Source organism: Portunus trituberculatus, chromosome 45 (genome assembly GCF_017591435.1).
Source record: "Portunus trituberculatus isolate SZX2019 chromosome 45, ASM1759143v1, whole genome shotgun sequence".
Classification (NCBI taxonomy): Eukaryota; Metazoa; Arthropoda; class Malacostraca; order Decapoda; family Portunidae; genus Portunus; species Portunus trituberculatus.
In genome coordinates this window covers 10,418,602-10,441,221 of record NC_059299.1, presented here as the reverse complement: position 1 = coordinate 10,441,221, position 22,620 = coordinate 10,418,602, and the positions used below count along the sequence as shown (strand labels likewise).

General features: G+C 35.8%; 1 protein-coding gene across 1 annotated transcript in view; it reads right to left on the bottom strand.

Annotated features, from left to right (window-relative positions):
* Positions 1 to 1,075: 1,075 nt before the first annotated feature.
* Positions 1,076 to 22,620, bottom strand: part of LOC123519257 (laminin subunit alpha-like) — a 235,179-nt gene continuing 213,634 nt past the window's right edge. The window contains exons 56-61 of the mRNA XM_045280389.1: positions 22,308 to 22,337; positions 18,751 to 18,917; positions 17,488 to 17,670; positions 14,147 to 14,366; positions 5,547 to 5,774; positions 1,076 to 3,287 (exon numbers count right to left, since the gene is read on the bottom strand). Coding sequence (XP_045136324.1) covers positions 3,022 to 3,287; positions 5,547 to 5,774; positions 14,147 to 14,366; positions 17,488 to 17,670; positions 18,751 to 18,917; positions 22,308 to 22,337 — 1,094 coding nt within the window. The 3' untranslated portion in view covers positions 1,076 to 3,021. The remainder of the gene's footprint in view (positions 3,288 to 5,546; positions 5,775 to 14,146; positions 14,367 to 17,487; positions 17,671 to 18,750; positions 18,918 to 22,307; positions 22,338 to 22,620) is intronic.

Here is a 22,620-nt window from a genome sequence, read left to right as displayed (position 1 = left end):
TAGCCCATGTCTGGAGCCAGTCCTGGCCTGAGTAGTGACTTGGTAATGTAGACACCTTGCCACATCTTGTAACCTCAATCTGCAGTGCTGCCAAAGTGTATCTTCACCACACCTGCTTCGACCATGGCCATCAAAATATTGTTATTATCATTATTATAAAGGTTAATTTCTATTTATTATTTCTTTTCATTATATCTTCCTATCTATTCTAAGAACACCATATCCCTTTCTTCACCTTGCCCCCTCATTTACCTTTTTTCTTTCCTTTCATTTTTTTTTCTTTGTTTTTTCCCTTCTCTTTACCTGGTTTATTGCTTCTCTCTCTCTCTCTCTCTCTCTCTCTCTCTCTCTCTCTCTCTCTCTCAATCATCATCATCATTATTATTATTAGTATTTTTCTTATTATAAAAGTGAAAGAAGGAAAGAGGAGGAGAAAGAGGGAAAAAGCAAGAAGAACGAAGAAAAACAAAAACACCAGCGAGACTAAGAAGAAAGAATTAGAACTTCACTAATACCTGTTATCACTATTTTCTCTTATTTTCTACTCCTTTATCTGTCTTCTTTCTTTCTTTCTTTATTATTATTATTATTATTATCATTATTATTATTATTATTATTATATGACATTTCCATTATTGTAAGTTCTGATTTTTACCTTTTTTCGTTCCAGTTCATGAAAATCAATTATGACCAAACTTCACTATATTTTTAATAATGACCAAACTTTGCAGACACTGAATGGATCCTGATGCAAGTAGATATTGCAGATGATAAGAGGAATCAGACAAAAGTGGACGTGAAGCGGATCCAGACTGCAGAAATTACAAATGGTAGGCAGATCCAGGTTCAAGTAAACATTGCAGACACCAAGAGGATACAGATGCATTCTGATATGTTACATATACTATAAAGATCCAGGCTCAGACTGACTTTGCAGTTGGTTCTGTCTGCATCTTCCTATTCATAACCACACATATGGACATAATGGATGTATGGCAGTTGTCAGTCAGATGTCCATTTGCTATTAGGGTATTTCTTGTTTTTCTTTAAATTTGTAAAATAAAAGTAATTTAGAGAATTTTGTCAAATTTTATTGCAAGAAACTTTAAATATACCAAACATACATATCAATAAAATGCCAAAATTGTTACAGTTGATCAGGAGAGCATCAGATGTGATGGATACCAGAACTTAAACAAATGAAAAATAACAATTGCATTTAACATTAATGCTTTTATCAGTCTTAAACCTGTAGGTCTCTTACAAGTTTCCTGTTTTGTGCTTTAAATTAATTCAAAGGGAAACCGGCTTTAAATCATTACAAATAAAAGATAAGCAAATTAAATACAAAAAGTGTTGATAAAATACATACACAGTACTAGAACTTGCACTGGTTGTGTCTAGGTTGCATGCTGGTGTGGATTGGGATGTTATGTTACTAACATTACAACTAAAAATGTCACTGGATAAAGTCTCTATTCATGTATCATATCCCTGGCATCTAGTAGTTATTATGAGAGTGAAAATAGGTGCAGTGGTAACAATGTCTTGGAATAGAATAAGTCTTCTAGATTTTGAATTTCACAAATAAAGTGGAGAGGCTTTCATGAACATAAAATATGGTGTTGGTGTGGTGTGTTGTGATTGACTATATCTGTCAAGACCAATGAGATCCATGCACCAGCCTAAGTTGTCACTGAGTAAGATTGTGGAGTTGACCTGTCATGGCAAAAAGTCTTGTGATGGAAGCATTGTTACAATGAAAACATACCAGGCAGATACGTGAAATTTGATTATAGTTTGAGTATAGCTCTCGCAGAGATGATTATGATGTTTGTTGCTGCAGCTTTACTCCTCCAGTTATACTCAGACTTACACAGCCTTTGCATGCCTTTTCTGAGCAGCAGCACCATTAAATAGTTTAGCATATCAGAACTCAATATTTCACTGATACAGATTATCTGTATTCAGATCAGAGAGCATAACAGTTGTCAAATAATAATTTTCATCCATTTTTGTTAGGAATTCCAAAACATGCTTGCAGGGGCATTTCTTGGGACTGAAAACTTTTGGGGCTGAGCCCAGATCCTTATAGGGAAGTCTAAGAGATCCTTCCTGGGAAAAAAAAGCTATTTCTGTGGTTTCTTTAGCCTTGTGTTGACTTCAAAATGTGTCAAAATTAAATTACATCATACAACTACAACTTTACTCTTTAGTGGCTCGTGAATATACAGTTGTTATATTTATTCTGAAGCTGAATATTCCGGGGCTAAAGCTCCACATGCCCAGGCCAGGCAATGCCACTGCATGCTTGCTGCCAATTCTAGATAAAAAGCAGTTGGTCCACACAGAAAAAAGAAGGTCTTCTCTATCGAGAGATTTTCTTGAAAATTTTGAACACAACATACCACTTTCAGTATAAGTAATTTTTGCACTACAGCATCATCTGTGTGACCACACTGAGAAAACTGTATAACACTAACTTCTTACTAATATTAAGCATTGTTTCCAGGCAAGAAAGATACAGTAAACCCTCAATATAACGGATCTCGATATACCAGATATTGGATATACTGTAATGGACAAAAAATCTGACCAAACCCTCGCCATAACAGATTTTCATTCATTATGGCAAGGGTGCCATCCCATAACATGTTGTTGCAAGAACTCCGTGGCGTGCTGCAGGAGTGGGGTGGCGGTGTGTATAAATACCGGATAAACTTTGGGATATAATGGATCTGTTCGGTATTTCCATCGGATATAATGGATCTTCGGATATAATGACAGACCCTGTCCTCATATCGTCCATTATGTCGAGGGTTTACTGTATAGTATGTCTGATAGTCATATCAATTACTAATTTTAATGAAATGGTTGTGCATTTTCTGGCATTAAATAATGTTAGTGATTTCCTAAAAAAATTAATCAAACAATCCAAGACCCAGACACTTCTTTTTCATTTAATTTTCCTATTATTATAATTTACTCAAAAGATGGAAACTGCTTTTTTTTTTATAATACTTAGATGGTGGGGCAAGTGCCAGCATTTACATTACCAACATAAGTAGCATAGGCAAGGGCAATTTGTGCCTTGTTCACACTGATATTCCTCATACAACCCACATACTTATCAGGGATAGCATTACCTCGTCGCTGAGTCAAGAATGGCTGTGATCCTAAGAACAGTGGATTCTTGGTGTCTGTAGACGTGGCTCCAATTTTGCCTGACACTGGTTCGGTGGTGACGCCATCAACAACCAAGATGGCAATATTCTTGTTTTTGATCACTGTTAACAAGAACAGAGAGGATTATAAATTAGAAACATTTAGTAGTGTGCAGGTTTTGTTTTTATTTCCCTGCCAACACAGAAGTTTAATTCACTGATATTTTCTCAAACAAGTTTTTAAAGATGGAAAAAATGTTTATGTCAAATACAAAGGAACTTTTGTTAATGAATGCTCCCCTTTTCTTACAAGGTGTTTTTAGACAAAATTTTGAATTCACAGTTGCTTCAGTTGTCAAGCAGGCTACACAGCAGCCAGCACACATACGTGACACTGTGTGAGTGTTAGTCACACTGTGTAACTTATTCAGTGCACAGCTGTCATAATGTTCTTTTTTTAGTGACATTTCTTCATTACTTTTAATAAGTAATCAAGGTACCAAAAAAATAACTAAAACTGGAAAATCAGAACAGCAGTAGAAACATAGAAAGAGATTGTATGGAAGCATAAATATGATTTTTATGTTTCTGCTCTCGCTTTGGAATAACGCTCGATAGTCATTATCTTCTTCCATCCTTGATTAAAAACAAGGAAGTGATAGGAGAAGCAAAAAGGAGTGACTGTGAATACCTAGCAAAGATCACATATATTAAAAATGGAAAAGATATTGTTGATTTAGATCAATGAAAACAAGTTCACTGGTGACAATATTTTGAATGCTATAATTTGTGAGAAAACAAAGCTTTCCGCAAGGATTTGCTAACAAAAACCACAGGTACAAGTTCTGAGACATATTTGTTAAAGGCTAGCTGATGGTGGTTTGAAAATTTTTAAAAGCTTAGTATCATACAAAAAGATGTAGAATTTGTGAAAGTTTGGTGTGTATGTAAATGATGAGGGTTTTACTGCCCAGGTATTCTATTGTGAGAAGACTGGACTCAGAGCTAAAAAGATAAAAATACACAACTGAGAAAAAAAAAATTTCCTGAACACAAGCCAGTGAAGGACAGATTAACTCTCTTGCTTTATGAACCTTGAGATGAGCCTACTGATGTTGATGTCACTCTGGGCAAATCCAGGGGCCTAAAAGTTGTTAATATTAAGTGTTCACTGGTTTCCCAATCACATTATTATAAATCCCATCCATGACCTTCAGCAGCTAAATCATGTCAGCAAGAGTGGCTCATGACTAGCCAAGATCATCAGGCAATTGTTCGTTATGAATTGTGCACGAGTCAACATTCAACAAGGTTTTGTTTGTGTTAGATGATTCAGACATTTATATAAATGTCTGAATCTGTATTAATAAACCAATTTCTGAGCTAACTCTATAATTGTTACTTCTCTTTCTTGCCACAAAGGAACTTTGTAGTCAATGCCCACTACAAAGTCAAAGACCAAGTGGAAGGACACAGCACGGAATTGTCTACCAACGAATTCCAATTCCTCTGATAAGAACAGCAAAAAGAGGTGCTTCAGGAGATATAATCAGAGGAAGAAGAAAAAAGGTAGGATGTACCTAGTGCTCTTATCAATTACAGTGGATCCTCAGACGTCGAACAAAAATTTTAATTAAATTTTACCCTTGGAGGTTGAACAAAATTTGGACTTTGAAGAAGCTGAAGGAAGCCAAAACCAGGTGGTGCTAGCACCGTTGGCAGGAGGTAAACATCAATTCCATTTGTTTTGGTTCCATGTTGTTGTCCTGTTTTTATTCCCACCTGGGGTCAGAACGTTTGACCAATTTTTCATTTGACCAGTCACTTAACGAGGTAGGTTACATGAGTAATATTTCATACAAGTACAGTAATCTCAAAACTAGCAAAAAAATTTCCTAACCTTTGTAGTGATAAGGTTTGAGGCTCCACTGTAAAAGTGTGCAAAACAAACTATGTTCAAAGTTTGAGGACAAAAAGTGTGCAAAATGGAGTGAACTAAAATTTTTTTGTGGAAATGCGTCACCCTTATAATGCAATAGCAAACTGTACCATTAACATTTCCTAGGATAATGCAACATTATTTTTTCATAATGCTATGAAAATTGACAAAAGCAAATTTCACTAAATAAAGATGCCTAGGCATTGGAATGTGCTAGCAAGAAGCACAAAATAAAAGAAATGGAAAAAATCATTTAGTGCTGTTACCTAACATATATATTGCTATGTCTTGATTTATGGTCCTGAAGAGATTGCATAATGTAAAAATCACATAAGTAAACAAGGTTACTGAACCAAACTGTACAGTACAAACCAAGTCTGAAGAAAAAAGATACTAAGACAGATATCTTAAAAGAATTTCTAGACTAGTATGTGAAAACTTACATTGAACAGAGTGCCATTGGCCATCACAGAATGACCAAGGGGAGAGTGGTGTATATGTGGTGGTGATGATGCCCTTGCCATTATCAACACTCAGCTCCAAGCTTCCATTCTTGAGCTGCAGCAACACAAAGTCTCGCCTCCCATGGACAGACATAATGGCACCACTGATGGCACGAGGCTTGATTTCCATTGTCATTTCAAACACTCTACCAACACTGAACCGTTTCACTGAAAGAAATATAAAATCTCATAAAACTGATAATACACAGTGGTACCTCGACATATGATTTTAATTCGTTCCGAGATGATCATTGTATACCAAAAAAATTGTATGTCAAATAAATTTTTCTCATAGAAATTAATGGAAATAGAATTAATTCGTTCTTGTGATATGAATTTATCCCCCTTGCCCCCCCAAAAATTAACATGCTTTAAATACCAACCAAATATAGATTCAATATAAGATAAATACAATATTTATTGTATGCATGATATAGATTAACTATATTGCCCAAATTAACAACTTAACCTGCAAAACTCGGGACACGTCGATAGACATTCATCATGCAAGACTCGGGGCACGTTGATAGAAGGTTTAGGGTTTTTACGGCTATATTTTGGTTATTTTCTTCCCGTTTTCTTTGCTTGTGAGCTGGCAACACTCATCAAGAGTAAACATATGCTCTACATCACTGTGTCACCAATGATTAATGATAGGAGTGACAGTGATTTCACTGTGTCTGATTCTGCCAACTCTCCTACGCGCCTTATTTCTATACCTTGGGTCTCTCGCCATGTTATGGGGAGACAATTTTTGAATGAGAGTGGTATCAGAACAGGTGACAGGGGAGAGAGAGAGAGAGAGAGAGAGAGAGAGGATACAAGGGGCCCATTTTCTCTTGCTCTAGCCAAGGCTGCTGAACCCAGTTGGACGCAAGGCCACATAAACCGATGATACTACCTCATTCAACCTGTGATATTTTGGTAACCACGAGACTTTTGGGTTTTTGCATTGCAAAGAGGAAGAGTTGCTTGTAGGCAGAACACCATTTGTACTCTCATTTATTGAATTTCTAAGTGTAATCAGTATGTGAATACAGTCTATTTTGTGTGTCTCACCAAACTTTTATATTTGGGACCCATGATCACAGGGTCTTGGGTTCACAAAACTAGAAAAAATACACACTGCTACATACAGGCAGCCCTCGCTTAACGAAGGGGTTACGTTCCTAAAAAATCCTTCGTTAATCAAAATTTTGTTAAGCGAATTGATTTTAACAAGTTTAACCCGACTTGAGCTTCCATTGAGAGTAAACAAAGTGAGAGTGCATCATAGTACAGTGAAAGGTTTAATGAAAGTAAAAATTATGAAGTTAAACATTTAGGCAGTTTAATTTAAGTCATTATAATGTACACTAATGTATGTATGTACGTAACTTTATAATGTTGATGATCTTAAATTTATGAAGGGAGGGAGAGTGAAACTGGAAAGACACTAACTGGCAATCTGTGGAATGTAAACAAATGGTGCATTATTGTATCACATACAAAACTTTTGTACCACATTTCCACAAGGCTTTCTATTTTATTCATTGTAGAATCACGAGTTCAGGTGGTTCTTTTAGCTTGCAAGGAAGATACGGTCTCACCAGCCTTCTTAATAGAGTCTGCTGACTTGAAAAAAAAGCCTGTCAGCTAGCATGATACGGCGGGGCTTTCAAACTTGGAAAAAATTACCAGGATAAAATTTCGTTAAAGCGAGTTTGATGTTCGTTAAACGAGGAGATGGTAGTAAAATGAAACCTTTGTTGTAGCGAAATTTCGTTGTGTGAACCTTTGTTAAGTGGGGGTTGCCTGTACATACACAAAGAATGAACAACGATATATACAGGTATCCCTTGGTTAACGATAGGGTTACGTTTCCCAAAAGGGTTACAGATCGCTAACCGAAACGATCGCTAACTGAGGGATTTGAAATTATCAACTACATACATGTATTTCGCGATGCGTAAATAAACGACACTTTCTATGTTGTTAGTTGTTATTTACACCTTTAGAATTGGTAGTACTTACCTTGAGGAGTGGATGTGATATGCGTAGTGTGTTGTTTTGTGCCCCGAGGGACACAGGGCCTTGGAGGATTAAATCTCATCATGCCCACACCGACCCAAACTCGGTCAGCTGCTTCAAACCCTTCAAATTCTTGAGAGAATACGTTTTCCAGTGGGGGTGGGTCATCCAGGCTCTCCTCATCGTCACTCAAGGTTACGGTGGATGTGAAGGATAGATTGGATGTGGGTGGAGTTGTTTTGGAGGTGGATGGAGTTGTTTTGGAAGTGGGTGGAGTTTTTTTCGAGGTAGCAGGACGAACTTTGAAGTACGACGAGATGACTCCTATGGAAGTAGATGGGATTGCTTTTGAGGTGGATGGGGTAGCTTGGGAGGTGGATGGAGTTGCTTGATCGGTAGATGGGGTTGCTTGGGATGTGGATGGGGTTGCTTGGGCGGTGAGTGGTTTGAAGAAAGATGAGATGACTGTCTGTTTTGCCATCCTTTTCTTTGCCTCAAATAGTTCTTTATACACTTTCATGTCATTTTCTATAGCATTAGTCACGCCATTACTTCGGTTTGGGTTGGGGTCATTCTCCTGGAGAAGATGTATGGCCTGGTTAATATGATTAAAAATCTCCTCGAAAATCTTGACGGAGAGGGTTCTTTCAGGCTCCTTGTCCTCCTCCATTTCCTCCAAAGTATTTTGTTTCTCCAACTCCATGAGGTCGTCGTTGGAGAGAGGCTCAGAATGACTGTCCAGCAGTTCTTGTACGTCATTCTCGTCCACCTCATTGAAGCCTGCCTTATGGGAGATATGAACGATGTCTTTCCTTACTGCTGTAACATCGACAGGGACTTCCTGTTTACGTTCCACGCACTCAGGCCACAAATTACGCCAACATCCATTCATTGCCGACTTGGACACCTCCTTCCATGACTCGTCGATGTTGTCGATCCCTTTTAATGTTATAATCCTTCCAAAATTGTTTCATGGTCGGCTTGTCAGGGGTGTCAATGCAGGCCAACAGCTGTTTCATGGTGCGCCGCTGGTAATAGGCCTTGAAAGTAGCGATGACTCCTTGGTCCATCGGCTGGATGAGGGCAGTTGTGTTTGGGGGCATAAACATGACCTCAATATTATCTGCCCAGTCATTCATGCTCTCTGGGTGGCTGGGGCGTTGTCACACAGCAAGAGAAATCTGTTAGCAATGTTGTTTTGGGCAGCATATTCTTTTAGGAATTTGGAGAGGTATCCTGTCACGTAACTTTGCATGATAACAGTCGTCATCCACCCTTTTGTTTGCCTTCCATACTACGGGCAAATATTCCTTAATATAGCCAGACAGAGCTCTTGGGTTTTGGGAATGGTAAATAAGGCATGGTTTAAGCTTAAGATCACCAGCGGCATTCCCCCCCACCAATAATGTTAACCTGTCTTTAGATGCCTTGAATCCTGGTGCCGACTTCTCCTCCTTTGCTATAAACGTTCTCGATGACATCTTCTTCCAATACAGGCCTGTCTCGTCAAAGTTTAGAACCTGCTTGGCTGAATAACCTCCTTCCTCGATGCGCTCTTTAAGCAAAGGCTTGAAGGCGTTTGCAGCGGTTGATCCGAACTCGCTGCCTCCCCACTAACCTTGAGGTTGTGTAGACTCCCACGATGTTTGAAACGTTCAAACCACCCCTTACTGGCCTTGAAGGACACTGTCTCGCCTATGTTGAATTCTGGTTTCAGGTCCTCCCACAGGCTCAGTGCCTTAGTAGTAACGAGTTGGGTAGAAAGAGGCATGCGGCGGTGTGTGTGGTCTTCAATCCATAGCCTCAGCAAACGTTCCAATTTTTCCATAATCGGTTCCCTGTTACGAGTTGTTGTGTGTTTGTGCAGGTTTGTGACTTGGTTGGCCTGCTGCTTCACTTGTACTTTTTCTGGAGAACTGTTGATACAGTTGATTGAGATAAACCAAGGGCACGAGCAATAGAGTTTACCCCTTCACCACCCTCATGACGAGTCACAATGTTCAACTTAATATCAAGGCCAATGCTCTTTCTCGATTTTTAGCCTTATCTCCCGGTGGAGAACAATCGTTGGGTCGCTTGGAAGCCATCACTAAGTTCACTTGATCACAAATAAGCACAAAAAGAAGTTTAGAGCGAGCGTGATAGAGTTGTTGTTGCACAATCAAAACAGCGGGAAAGACTGTGGTGTGTTTACTGCACGGGCCGCGGGTGGATGGAGGCGCTGCGATCGCGATTGCGATCGCGATTGCGATTGGTCAATCCGATCGTTAACCGAATTTTGGCGATCGTTAACCAAAAAATAGGGATTAATTTGGAGGGATCGTATGAGCGAAATATCGTTAAGTAGTCGATCGTTAACCGAGGGACACCTGTATATATATATATATATATATATATATATATATATATATATATATATATATATATATATATATATATATATATATATATATATATATATATATATATATATATATATATATATATATATATATATATATATATATATATATATATATATATATATATATATATATATATATATATATATATATATATATATATATATATATATATATATATATATATATATATATATATATATATATATATATATATATATATATATATATATATATATATATATATATATATATATATATATATATATATATATATATATATATATATATATATATATATATATATATATATATATATATATATATATATATATATATATATATATATATATATATATATATATATATATATATATATATATATATATATATATATATATATATATATATATATATATATATATATATATATATATATATATATATATATATATATATATATATATATATATATATATATATATATATATATATATATATATATATATATATATATATATATATATATATATATATATATATATATATATATATATATATATATATATATATATATATATATATATATATATATATATATATATATATATATATATATATATATATATATATATATATATATATATATATATATATATATATATATATATATATATATATATATATATATATATATATATATATATATATATATATATATATATATATATATATATATATATATATATATATATATATATATATATATATATATATATATATATATATATATATATATATATATATATATATATATATATATATATATATATATATATATATATATATATATATATATATATATATATATATATATATATATATATATATATATATATATATATATATATATATATATATATACAGGCAACCCCCGCTTAACGAAAGGGTTACGTTCCTAAAAAACACTTCGTTAAGCAAAACTTCGTTAAGTGAACCAATTATAATAAGTAACCCCTGACTTGAACTTCCATTGAGAGTAAACAAAGCGAGAGTGCCTGAGATACAAGTTTTTTTTATATATGAGCTATGATTTATTCATTTTCTTTTATTTTGAGACACGAGCAAAATTTTGAGGCATGAGTCTTGGTTGCTTGGGGATGTTGCCGCTATAGTTGGCAGGTCAGCACATCGATCCAGCCTCAGCTGCGCTAGTATCTACATGTTTCCCGTGGATCTTGTGCACTGTGATTGTTCTTTCATCATTTTCACACTATAGGCAACCCCTGGTAAACGAACATTCACACCAAGAAATTTCGTTACAACAAATGTTTGCTTTTACTACCATCTGCTCGTATAACGAACACCAAACTCGCTTAAACAAAATTTTATCCAGGTAATTTTTTCCAGGTTTGAAAGCCTCGCCGTATCACACAAGCTGACAGGCTTTTGAATACACCAGTGCCCCTCGTAGACAAAATGCGCACCATTCACTTAGTTAAAAACCAAAACAGTGTTGAGCAGCAGCTCGTCTTCCCTTGCTCAACATGCCACCAAAACGTCTACAACTAGCCCTGCAATGTCGCCTAACGTTGCTAAGAAGACCAGGAAATCTCTTGCTCTCTAAGTGAAGCTGGATATTATTCACAGACACAAGAGAGGCGAGAAAACTAATAAGCATAACTCACCACCATGGCTTGACTCCATCTAGTGTCTCTACTATTTTCAAGTCAGCAGACTCTATTAAGAAGGCTGGTGAGACCATATCTTCCTCCTAAACTCGTGACTCTGCAATGGATAAAATGGAAAGCCTTGTGGAAATGTGATACATAAGTTTTGTATGTGATACAATGATGAGCCCATTGTTTACATTTCACAGGTTGCCGGCTAGCATTTTTCCTGCTCCATTCTCCCTCCTTTCATAAATTTAAGATCATCAACATCATAAAGTTACATACATACATACATTAGTGTACATTATAATGACTTGGTCTTAAATTAAACTACTTAAATGTTTAACTTCATAATTTTTACTTTCATTAAACCTTTTACTGTACTATGATGCACTCTCACTTTGTTTACTCTCAATGGAAGTTCAAGTCAGGGATCAAACTTTTTATAATTGGTTCCCTTTACAAAAATTCACACAACGAACGTTTTTTACGTTTTTTAGGAACGTAACCCGTTCATTAAGTGAGGTTTCCTGTATTAACTAACTTTTTTTTGGTCTAAAGGAAGTGCAGTTATAATTTACTTGATCTCACCCACTCCACTTTCCACTTTACCTGTCCTATCCTGAACTTTTCTTGTAGACTCTTTAATGTTATTTGTCTAACTCCTCCATTTCTTTCATCACCTTATTCACTTCTCTTACTTTTTCACATTCTCCTATTCTCTAAGATGAAAAGCATTTGATTCCACTCTTATCTATTAAAACTGTGTGAGTGGAACCCCCAATAAATGTGAAGAGTATTTCTTATATGGGCAGATAAGGTCCTTCTAAAGAGTTAGGATTTGGGGGTTAGGTTCAAAGAAGCTGTTTTAGTAAAGGATGAGATGTTATGTTTCCAGTTTAGATTGTGAGTAAAGAACAGACTGAGGATATACAGTATATAAGAGGGAGACACTTGAGTGTCATTGAAGAAAAGGGGATGATTGTCTGGAAGGTTGTGTTGAATTGATAGATAGAAGAAATGAGTTTTTAGGCATTGAACACTACTAAGTTTTCTCTGCCCCAATTCCTCAATCAGAAATCTTAGGCATTCTGTGGTATCCCTGAGGAATCTTTTAACTTCCTTAATGTTTAGTAGGTTTGGTTGTCTCTGAAAAAATGTGGAAAAATGAAGGGTAGGGTAGTATCACCAACATAGGGCAAGAAGTTTGGAATTGAAGATCATTAATGAAGAATACGAAAAAAGTAGGTGACAGGACAGAACCCTGAGGAACACCACTCTCAGTATATAAAAGGGAAGAACAGTGGTCGTCAACCACAGCTGCAACAGAATGGATGGAGAGAAAACTTAAGATAAAGTTGCAGAAAGATAGAATCCGTAGGAGGATAGTTCTGAGATCAAAGCTTTATAACAGACTCTATCAAAAGGTTTTCCTATGTCCACGGTAACAATAAAAGTTTCACCAAAATCTCTAAAAAAAAAGATGACCAAGACTTAGTAAGGAAAGCCAGATCAGTAGAGCAGCCTTGATGGACACCATACTGGCGACAAGATAAGAGATTGTGAAGTGATAATTTTTAAGAATCTTCCTATTAATAATAGATTAAAAAACTTAAGACAATCAATTTTTAGGACAGCAAGTGCATGGAAAATGTCATTGTAATGAATTTTAACTAAATGCATGAAATAGTCAGAAAGATGAGGAGAGGGAGAGGACTGTGACTGTGAAATTGAGTTTATTGCAGATTGGCCGAGCATAGCCCAGACCTTAATCCAATTGAAAACCTGTGGCAAATCAATAATAAGGATCTACAGGGGAAGGACATGTCCTCTATGACAAAGCTTGGGAGGGAGATATGTGCATTGTGGGATCGTATGAGACACAAAAATTATGAAATCTTGCGCTATCTGTCCCAAAAAGGCTTAATGAGGTTATGAAGTGAAAGGGCAATCCAACCAAGTATTGAATATAAGTATAGAATTTTTATTTATGAATATTTCCATAATCATGTGCTTGCCTTTTTTTTTTTTTTTTTTTTAGTTATGAGACGACCCAGCCTACTGCTGCATCGAGGACTCTGTTACTTTTGCTGTTTCAATGTTACTTTGTAAAGAAGCTAACCAGTAATCAATTTTCATTCTCCATATGTAGTCTATATAGTTGTGGGGTGACTGACAAAAATATGAATTGTATTTTCAATTCATGGCTACGAGTGAGTCCATTTGTAGTGCACAATTTCAATTTGCTGAGTTGTTAACAATGTGTGGCAAGACAGCTATGCTCAGCTGTTTTGTGAAGTCTATAAGGCTTAACCAAACAATAAAAAATAATTAAATAAATAAATAAATAAAAATAAATAAATAAATGAATAAATAAATAGATACAAAAGATAATATTATTATTACACTCAAAGTGGCAACAATATAGGAACAATATTTACTCATCTAAACTCACATAGAATGATGTGGGCTCTTGGTCCTTCTGCAAAGAATACCCCTGGCTCCACATGGCTTGAGCATCTATTAACTGAAAAGGCTTCATGTTGGCCAGTAATGCGTTGATTGTTCATGCGAAAGTTTCTGAGACAGCCATTGAAGGAGAGCTCTGTACCCTCAGTGTTGGCACGTGCTTGCTGAACCACTTTTGGGTTAAGTCCACCATAGTAATAGGGAACCTTGGGGAAAAAAAATTTAATCAGTTTTATAAAAAAATGAACATCACAACAATTTCCTTTACATTGCCTCACCTCATTTCCAGATATAAAAGACAAAGTCATTCTATTAAAAAAATATACTTGGACTCTGACTGTCCCAGGGACTAAAGTCTTGAGTTGAACTACCCGCCCATTTTTTTTTTTTTTTTTTTTTTTTTTGCTATTGACATTATAAAAAAAATTTATTCCAACTAAAAATTGCATTTTTGTTGTAGTTTGAAATGATACCAAACAAAAGTCAGAGTTTATATTGATTTTGTGAAAATTTTTGAAGTGTAAAAAAAACATTTTGGGATATTTGTTCCAAATATTTTTCATAATTTCGTTCTTATTTTGTTATTCTTATTCATCTGATTGGCATGAAGTTTTCACATGTGATTGTGTATACATCAGAACCTTGCTTCTCTAGATAATAATATTTATTCCTAAGCGTTGGCAAGGCGCCATCAGCAGCATCATGGCAGGATGTTGTTTTACTACTGAACTGGACACTCTCTGAGTTGTTATTAGTGTGTTGAAGTGAGATAATGATACGGTGAAGTATTTATTACTTGTCTGGTCCAGCTTTATACCTGTCTCAACATAATATTTGTGTTATTGTGAGTTAAATGATGTATAATTGTGAGAAAAAACAGTGTTTGAAAAGATAATAGCAGTCTTATGATATAGAGATGGTGGAGAAGGGGGCAGTGAGGCTTGGAGTGAGGTGAGGGTCTTGGAGGGGGGTAGATAATACATGTGATAGAGGGGAGAGGGGAGGTGAGGATTCAAGGTCTCCCAATAGGTTTGGTTGTTTGTTTCTTATGATCTTCTCTTCTTAAAGGTTTCTAAGTCTAATACTCATCAATTTATATTTGTAAGGGCATTATTTCTGATGCCTGGCCACGTACTGTGTAGGGCGTGAGTCAGGCTATGATGCAACTGCATGAGACATTTAAAAATGGGTTCCTGGTGGGTAGGGTATTTATCAAAAAGTAAACTACATCATGTGATAATTTAGGGTCTGAAAGTTTCAGAGACATAAATGTAATAACAAGATTTTAAATCTCCCAAATTAAATAAATAAATCCAGCAGGTTTTTATTTATTTTTTTATTAATGTTTGGGGTGGGGGAAGGAATTCTTATAAGTCAGACATTCATGTTTGCCAGACCAACCTTTCCTCCTATTAGTCTGAGTTAATGCGGGCCAGCAGTATTTGTATTCATCTGATTGGCATGATATTTTCACACATGATTGTGTATACAATAGTGACTTCCTGTAGCATTATAGGATGATAGTGTATCAGATCCCGCTTTTCTAGGAAATATTATTAACTTGTATGTGAGGGTTGGGAAAGGTGCTGTCAGCAGTGTCATGGCAATCTGCTGTTTTACTACTGAATTGGACACTCTCTGAGTTGTTATTAGTGTGTTGAAGTGAGATGATGATACAATAAAGTAATTATTACTAGTCTGGTCCAGCTTTATACTTCTGTCTCAACATAATCTTTTGTAATAGTGTTATTGCTAGAGTTATGTTATGTATAGTTGTGATGACGAAGGTGGTGCAAAAAAAAGTGTTTGAAAAGATCATAGCAGTCTTATGATATAGAGTGATAGTGGAAAAGGTGGCAGTGAGGCGTGGGGTGAGGCGAGAGTTTTGGAAGGGGATATAACATGTATGATTGAGGGGAGAGGGGAGGCGAGGATTCAAGGTCCAGCTGTCTCCCAATGATACGTTTGTCTGTTTGTTTCCTGTTGTTTTCTCTTCTTGAAGTTTCTGATTCTAAATCTTGTCAATTTATGGCTGTAAGGGTGTAGAGAGCTAAATAACGCACCACGTCTTAATTCCTGGTCATGTACTGTGTACTCATGCTATTACACAACTGCATGAGATATTAAAAAAATGGCTTCCTCGTGGAAAGGGTATCTAATTATCAAACAATAAACTACACCATCTGGTAATTTAGGGTCTGAACTTTTCGGACAGATTATAGTAATCCCAAAATTTTAAATCCCCAAAATTAAATAATTAAATCCTGCATCCCCCCTAAAGTCTGAGTATTTTGTATGGGGGTGGGAGGAATTCATATAAGTTGGAGATTAGTGTTTGTTGGACTAACCTTTTCCCCTATTAGTTCGAGTTAGCGAGAGTCAACAGTATTCAATTGACATATCCTGAACATCTAAACTTGAGCAAACCAAAGCCTAGACATTGTGGTGGTTGACTTTGCAACCTTGAGAATGTCATATCATCTTGGGGTGGCACTTTGTGTACTAATGATAGCTTATAATATTTTCTGTGGCATTGAAAGCTTAAAGAAAATTCAAGTGAGTACTCTAAGAAATGATTCTGTAGCTAAGAACAAACATTTTCCTAAGAAAACTTTTCTCACTAGTGCTGTAACACAAAGAACAATCAGGATGGCTGATTGTTGAGTAGCAACAGGATGATGGCCAGTGCATTGATATTTACCATGATAACATTTGATTTCAATATAACAACTTTTCAGATACCTTTTTTAATCATGTGTGTATGTATTCACCTAATTGTGCCTTACAGGAAAAGAGGCATGCTCATTCTGTGTATATTCACTTAGTTATGCCTAATTGGAAAAAGGTCTATGCTTATGCTGTCCTGTCTCCATATCTATGAGCATCCAGCTTAATTTTAAATTTATGAATATTCCTTGCTTGAACCATTGTTTTTTTCTAAATTGCTCTGTATTTCTATGCTTCTATTCATGCACCCTCCCTTGGGTAATGAGTGGCAGAAAACCAAAATGCTAGTGTATTAACAGCCCAACTAATTGCTATTACCTATCATGTTCAAACCTTCCATGATGTCATAATGTAAACAAAGCCCCTGGTGGCTGGACAACACTAAAGAGTCAACTTTGTTTTTGCAGATAGTTTTTCACCCACTAGGCGTCAAAATCTAGCCGATAACTCTAGCAGCTAGTATCTCCAGCTGTAAAATGACATGTGAACCCATCTTAGCCTAATTTTGTATATCATGCACTAACAATGAGTGGAAAATATCAATTAGAGTACATCAAAATTTAATAACGCTAAATGCTAGCAAGAAAACTAACAAGTTACCTGCAAGTCAATGGAGGTACTCTCCCCTCTGGAGCTGCTTCTGGCAAGCTGGAAGCCATCCACAAGCAGAATGCCTTCCTCTCCTCGCCGCTCCATCACGGCATTGTGCCACACACCATCATTAAAGGATTGCTTAGTTCTCATAGTAGCTGCACCTCCTCCAGGATTGAAGCTGAACACCAACTGCAAGAAATATTTCATATTCTAATTTTCATACACATAAATAAAGCAAGTCCTCCTTACATGGTACTTCGTTATCCAGTAAATTCACAGTTACGGTGTTTGATAATTACTACCCTCGATTCTATTTACAGTAAGAAAAATTCACAGATATGGTATCCGCTTGTTTTTTGTTTACACCATACCATAGCGCCACCATGCTGCGCGGCCACCACAACAGTCTCTTCCCGCGTTTCCCACTGAACACAAGTGATGTCCCTACAGCGTGTTTTTTTTTTATATGGATATTATGAGTAAGGGCTGAAATCCCTACTGTCCCTTAGCCTCGGGAGGGACATCATCTGATAGAATACGTGGCGAGTGAAAGGTAAATAAGGATATTTTCAGTTTATTTCTTTTCCGCAGTACTTTACGTTTTTTCATATGACTATTTTCATGTATTTTCATGTCTGTAGGGGTGACTTTCGATGTGCTGGAACACATCCCCTATTATTACATGTTATAATGGGTTCAGTATATGGTAATTTCAATTTGCAGTAAGGTTTTCAGGAATGCATATGTACCGTATAATGAGGACTTACTGTATTTCTAATATCTTGTCTTCTTCCAAGAATTTAAGTTTAGAGGAACACACCAATAAAAATATCTATCTTAGCCTCCATGTCTCCCTCAAACTTCTTACATGTAACTTCATTCATCATTAACGTAAATCAATGAAGTATTTAATAATCAAGAACATTTTTAATTTTGCTGTGGAGTGTACAACTATTAATTCAGTGCTAACAAAGCTTGACCTGGCCATTAAACTGCTATAAGCATACGTAATATCCAGCACATACATTACATTATGGTCATACTTTTGAAGGCTCATGGTGTTACTTAATGTAGAATTATTAATACATGTATTCACTTTTACATTAAAAACTTGCTTTGCAGCAGCCTCCAACATACATCCTATCAAACAGGGATTTAGTCTGTTCACAATTAAGGCCAGATTGGTATATTAATTCTATCTTGAAAATGACTGGTAGAAAAAACTGATAGAAGTTCCACAAAATTACTTAGCATTTAAAATTTTCTTACCTTGCCATCCTTAATATAAAATGCAATGAAGTCAAGATGATCCTTCTTTGACGCATAGAAAATAATGCTGTTATTGGAAATTGTTTTGAAACCAAAGAAGAACTTGAAGTCTCCTCTTGCACTGTCTGGCAGAGCTTGGAATTCAATCCTACTGCTGCGTTTGTTGCCTGAAAAAAAAAAAAATAAATAAATAAATAAATAAAATAAAATCTTTCACCAAATGTTTGTAAGGACTACATCTTACAACAGAACTTGTAGTGAATACATTATAATAAGTAATGAAACATTTCTTAAAGCATTCATTCCTAATCCAGCCTCAGAATCCCCTTCTGGGGAAATGTCCCCAGGTCGGACTGTTCTTCAGGTAGTGACCCAAAATATCTTGACACCTCCCTCAACTCTTTCTTCATTAACTTCTGTAACAATTGCAGTCTTGGATCTAATTTTCAATCTGTAGAACACCTCTTCTCCTCTACTAAACCTCATCATCTTTTCCTTACTGAAAACACAGCTGTATGAGGCTACTGATAGTAGCCCCTTTTCTGTCCCCCTTCTATTTTCTCTGTCCTCAGTTTCATTCCAAAGCCGGATGTTGCATCTATGTGCGCAACAACTCAACTTGCTCTTATGCCCATGCTTTTGAATCTTTCGAGTTTTCCACCATCTGGCTTCAACTCAATAATGACTCTAACTAAATTTATGTGGGTGCTGCTTATCTCTCCCCTAACTCCTCTGATTACAATAAATTCTTTGACTATTTAACTGCCAAAGTGGAGCACATTTTATCCCTCTATCCTTTTTGCAGAGATCTCAATGTTCACTACCAGCTTTGACTCTCTTTTCCCTTCACTGACCATCCTGGTGAACTAGCCTTCAACTTTGCTATCGTCCATGACCTGAAGAGATACTGTTGAACCTTGATAAATTGGACCCCAATAAGTCAGATTTCGTGATAAGTTGGACTCTGACCAACCCAGGGACTAAAGACCTAGTTGATCAGCCTGCCCCTTTTTTCTTCAAAAGTTTTTTTTCCCACTTTCCTATATCTCATTTTCTATTGACATTATAAAAAATCTAATTCCAACAAAAAAATTGCATTTTAGGTTGTAGTTTAAAAAATGATACCAAACAGAAGTCGATCAGAGTTTATACGGATTTTGTGAAAATTTTTGAAGTGAAACATTTTTTTTTTTGAGATGTTCGCTCCTAAAGATTTTTCATAATTTTGTTGTCTTGTTATTTGTATTAATCTGGAAATTTTCACACAAAATTGTTTATTCAATGGTGACTTCCTGGAGCATGATAGGATGATAATGCATCAAATCCTCGCTTCTGTGGAAAATATTATTCATTCATACATGAGGGTTTGAAAGTAGCTATCAGCAGAGTCAGGGCATCTGCATTTTACGACTGAACTGGACACTCTGTGAGTTGTTATTAGTGTGTTGAAGTGAGATAATGATACTGTGAAGTAATTATTACTAGTCTGGTCCAGGTTTATACTTGTCTCAACATAATCTTTTGTAATAGTGTTACTACTAGAGTTATGTGATGTATAGTTGTGATGATGATGGTAGTGAGAAAAAAAAGTTTGAAATGATCATAGCAGTCTTATGATATAGAGAAAGGATGAAGAAGCATGACAGTGAGGCATGGGGTGAGGCGAAGGTCTAGGAGGGAGAGATAACACACATAACGTAACGTAACAGTTTGCCTACATTCAACCTGTTCCTAAAGAAGGTAACTGTTCTAATCCCTCAAACTACTGTCCTATAGCTTTAATTTCTTGCTTATCTAAAGTTTTTGAATCTATCCTCAATATGAAGATTCTCAAACATCTGTCACTTCACAATCTTTTCTGATTGCTAGTATGGCTTCTATCTAGGTCACTCTACTGGTGATTTTCTGACTTTCCTTACTGAGTCTTGGTCATCCTCTTTTAGAGATTTTGGTGAAACTTTTGCTGTTGCATTAAAAATATCAAAAGCTTTTGATAGAGTCTGGCACAAAGCTTTGATTTCAAAACAGTTTCTATCCTTTTTTGTAACTTTATCTCACATTTCCTTTCCGTCCGTTCTATTGCAACTATGGTAGATGGCCACTGTTCTTCTAAATCAATTAACAGTGGTGTTCCTTAGCATTCTGTCCTGTCACCCACTCTCTTTCTATTATTCATTAATGATCTTACCCAAAATTCTTGCCCTATCCACTCCTATGCTGATGATATCGCCCTGCACTTTTCCACATCTTTTCAGAGACGACCAATAATTCAGGAAGTCAATAGATCACACAGGGACACACCATAATGCCTGACTTCTGATCTTTCTAAGATTTGTGATTGGAGGTAGAAAAAATGTGGTAGTGTTCAATGCCTCAAAAACTCAATTCTCCATCAATCAATTCAACACAATCATCCAGACAACTATTCCCTCTTCTTCAATAACACTCAGCTGTTCCCATCTTCTACATTGAATATCCTTGATCTGTTCTTTACTCATAATCTAAACTGGAAACTTCCCATCTCATCTCTTGCTAAAACAGTCTCTATGAAGTCAGGCATTCTGAGGCGTCTCCGCCAGTTTTTCTTGCCCCTCCAACAAAGGCCTTATCCGTCCTTGTATGGAGTACTCTTCACATTTTTTGGATGGTTGGGTTCCACTCACAAAGTTTTGTTAGATAGGGTGGAATCAAAAGCTTTTAATCTCATCAACTTTTCAGACTGATCAACTTCTCAGACTGAATGTCTTCAGCCTCTTTCTCACAGCTGGAATGTTGCATCTCTTGCTATCTTCTATTGTTATTTTCATGCTAACTGCTCTACTGACCTTGCTAACTGCATGCCTTCCCTCCTCCTGCAGCCTCTCACCACTATTCTGTCTGTCCAACTCTCTAATACAAGAGTTAACCAGTACTCTCAATCATTCATACCTTTTTCTGGTAAACTCTGGAACTCCCTGCCTGTTTCTGTATTTTCATCTTCCTATAACTTGACTTCTTTTAAGAGGGAGGTTTCAAGAGATTTGTCCCTGAATCTTTTTATGACTTGACCTTTAAGGGAACTGGTAACACAGTGGGCCCCTTTTTTTTTTTTTTTTCCATTTTTTGTTACCCTTGGCCAGTTGCCCCTCATGCATAAAAAAAATAAATAAATAAATAATAATAATAATAATGCAAAGAATTACATTATCCCTAACAAGCAATTTTGTAAGAACATAATAGTTTGTTTTACAGGTAAGAAATTATCTAACCACTTTCAAACTTTTGTTAGTCGAGAGCATACAAAATATTTTTACGCTAGTTATCACTTAATCCAGATCAGTATATTTCTACCACAACATAATCATATTAATATTAAACCAAATAAGCAGCTTTTGTTTCTAAAACAACAAAAGTAATGGCAAGATTAAATTTGTTATAGAAATCAAATCAGACTTATTATTGTGAAGATATGTGATTTTCAAAATAATTTATGAACTGCCACTCTTAGTTAGTCAAGTCTGTGAGAACACAATTAGTCCACTGAAAAAGACTGCAAGAAAGCACTCCTACATACTCACCAAAACCAAAACCGCTGCGGTCATCTTCATCTATGGGTTTAAAGTTAATGGTGATTCACATGGAAAAGTATCAGTGGTACATTAATTTTATCCTTGCAATACTGCTACAGCTTACTACTGATGATACTTAATTTATATGATTTGTAAACTTCATACCAATCATTTTTCATTTGACCAAGTGACTTAGAATAATACTCACATTATGTACGTATAAGACTAAATGGGTGAATATATACACCTATGTATATACACATACACTGAAATAGGGAAGTTATGTGAAATAGTTATCAAAGAAAATTTGTTAAACATCTGG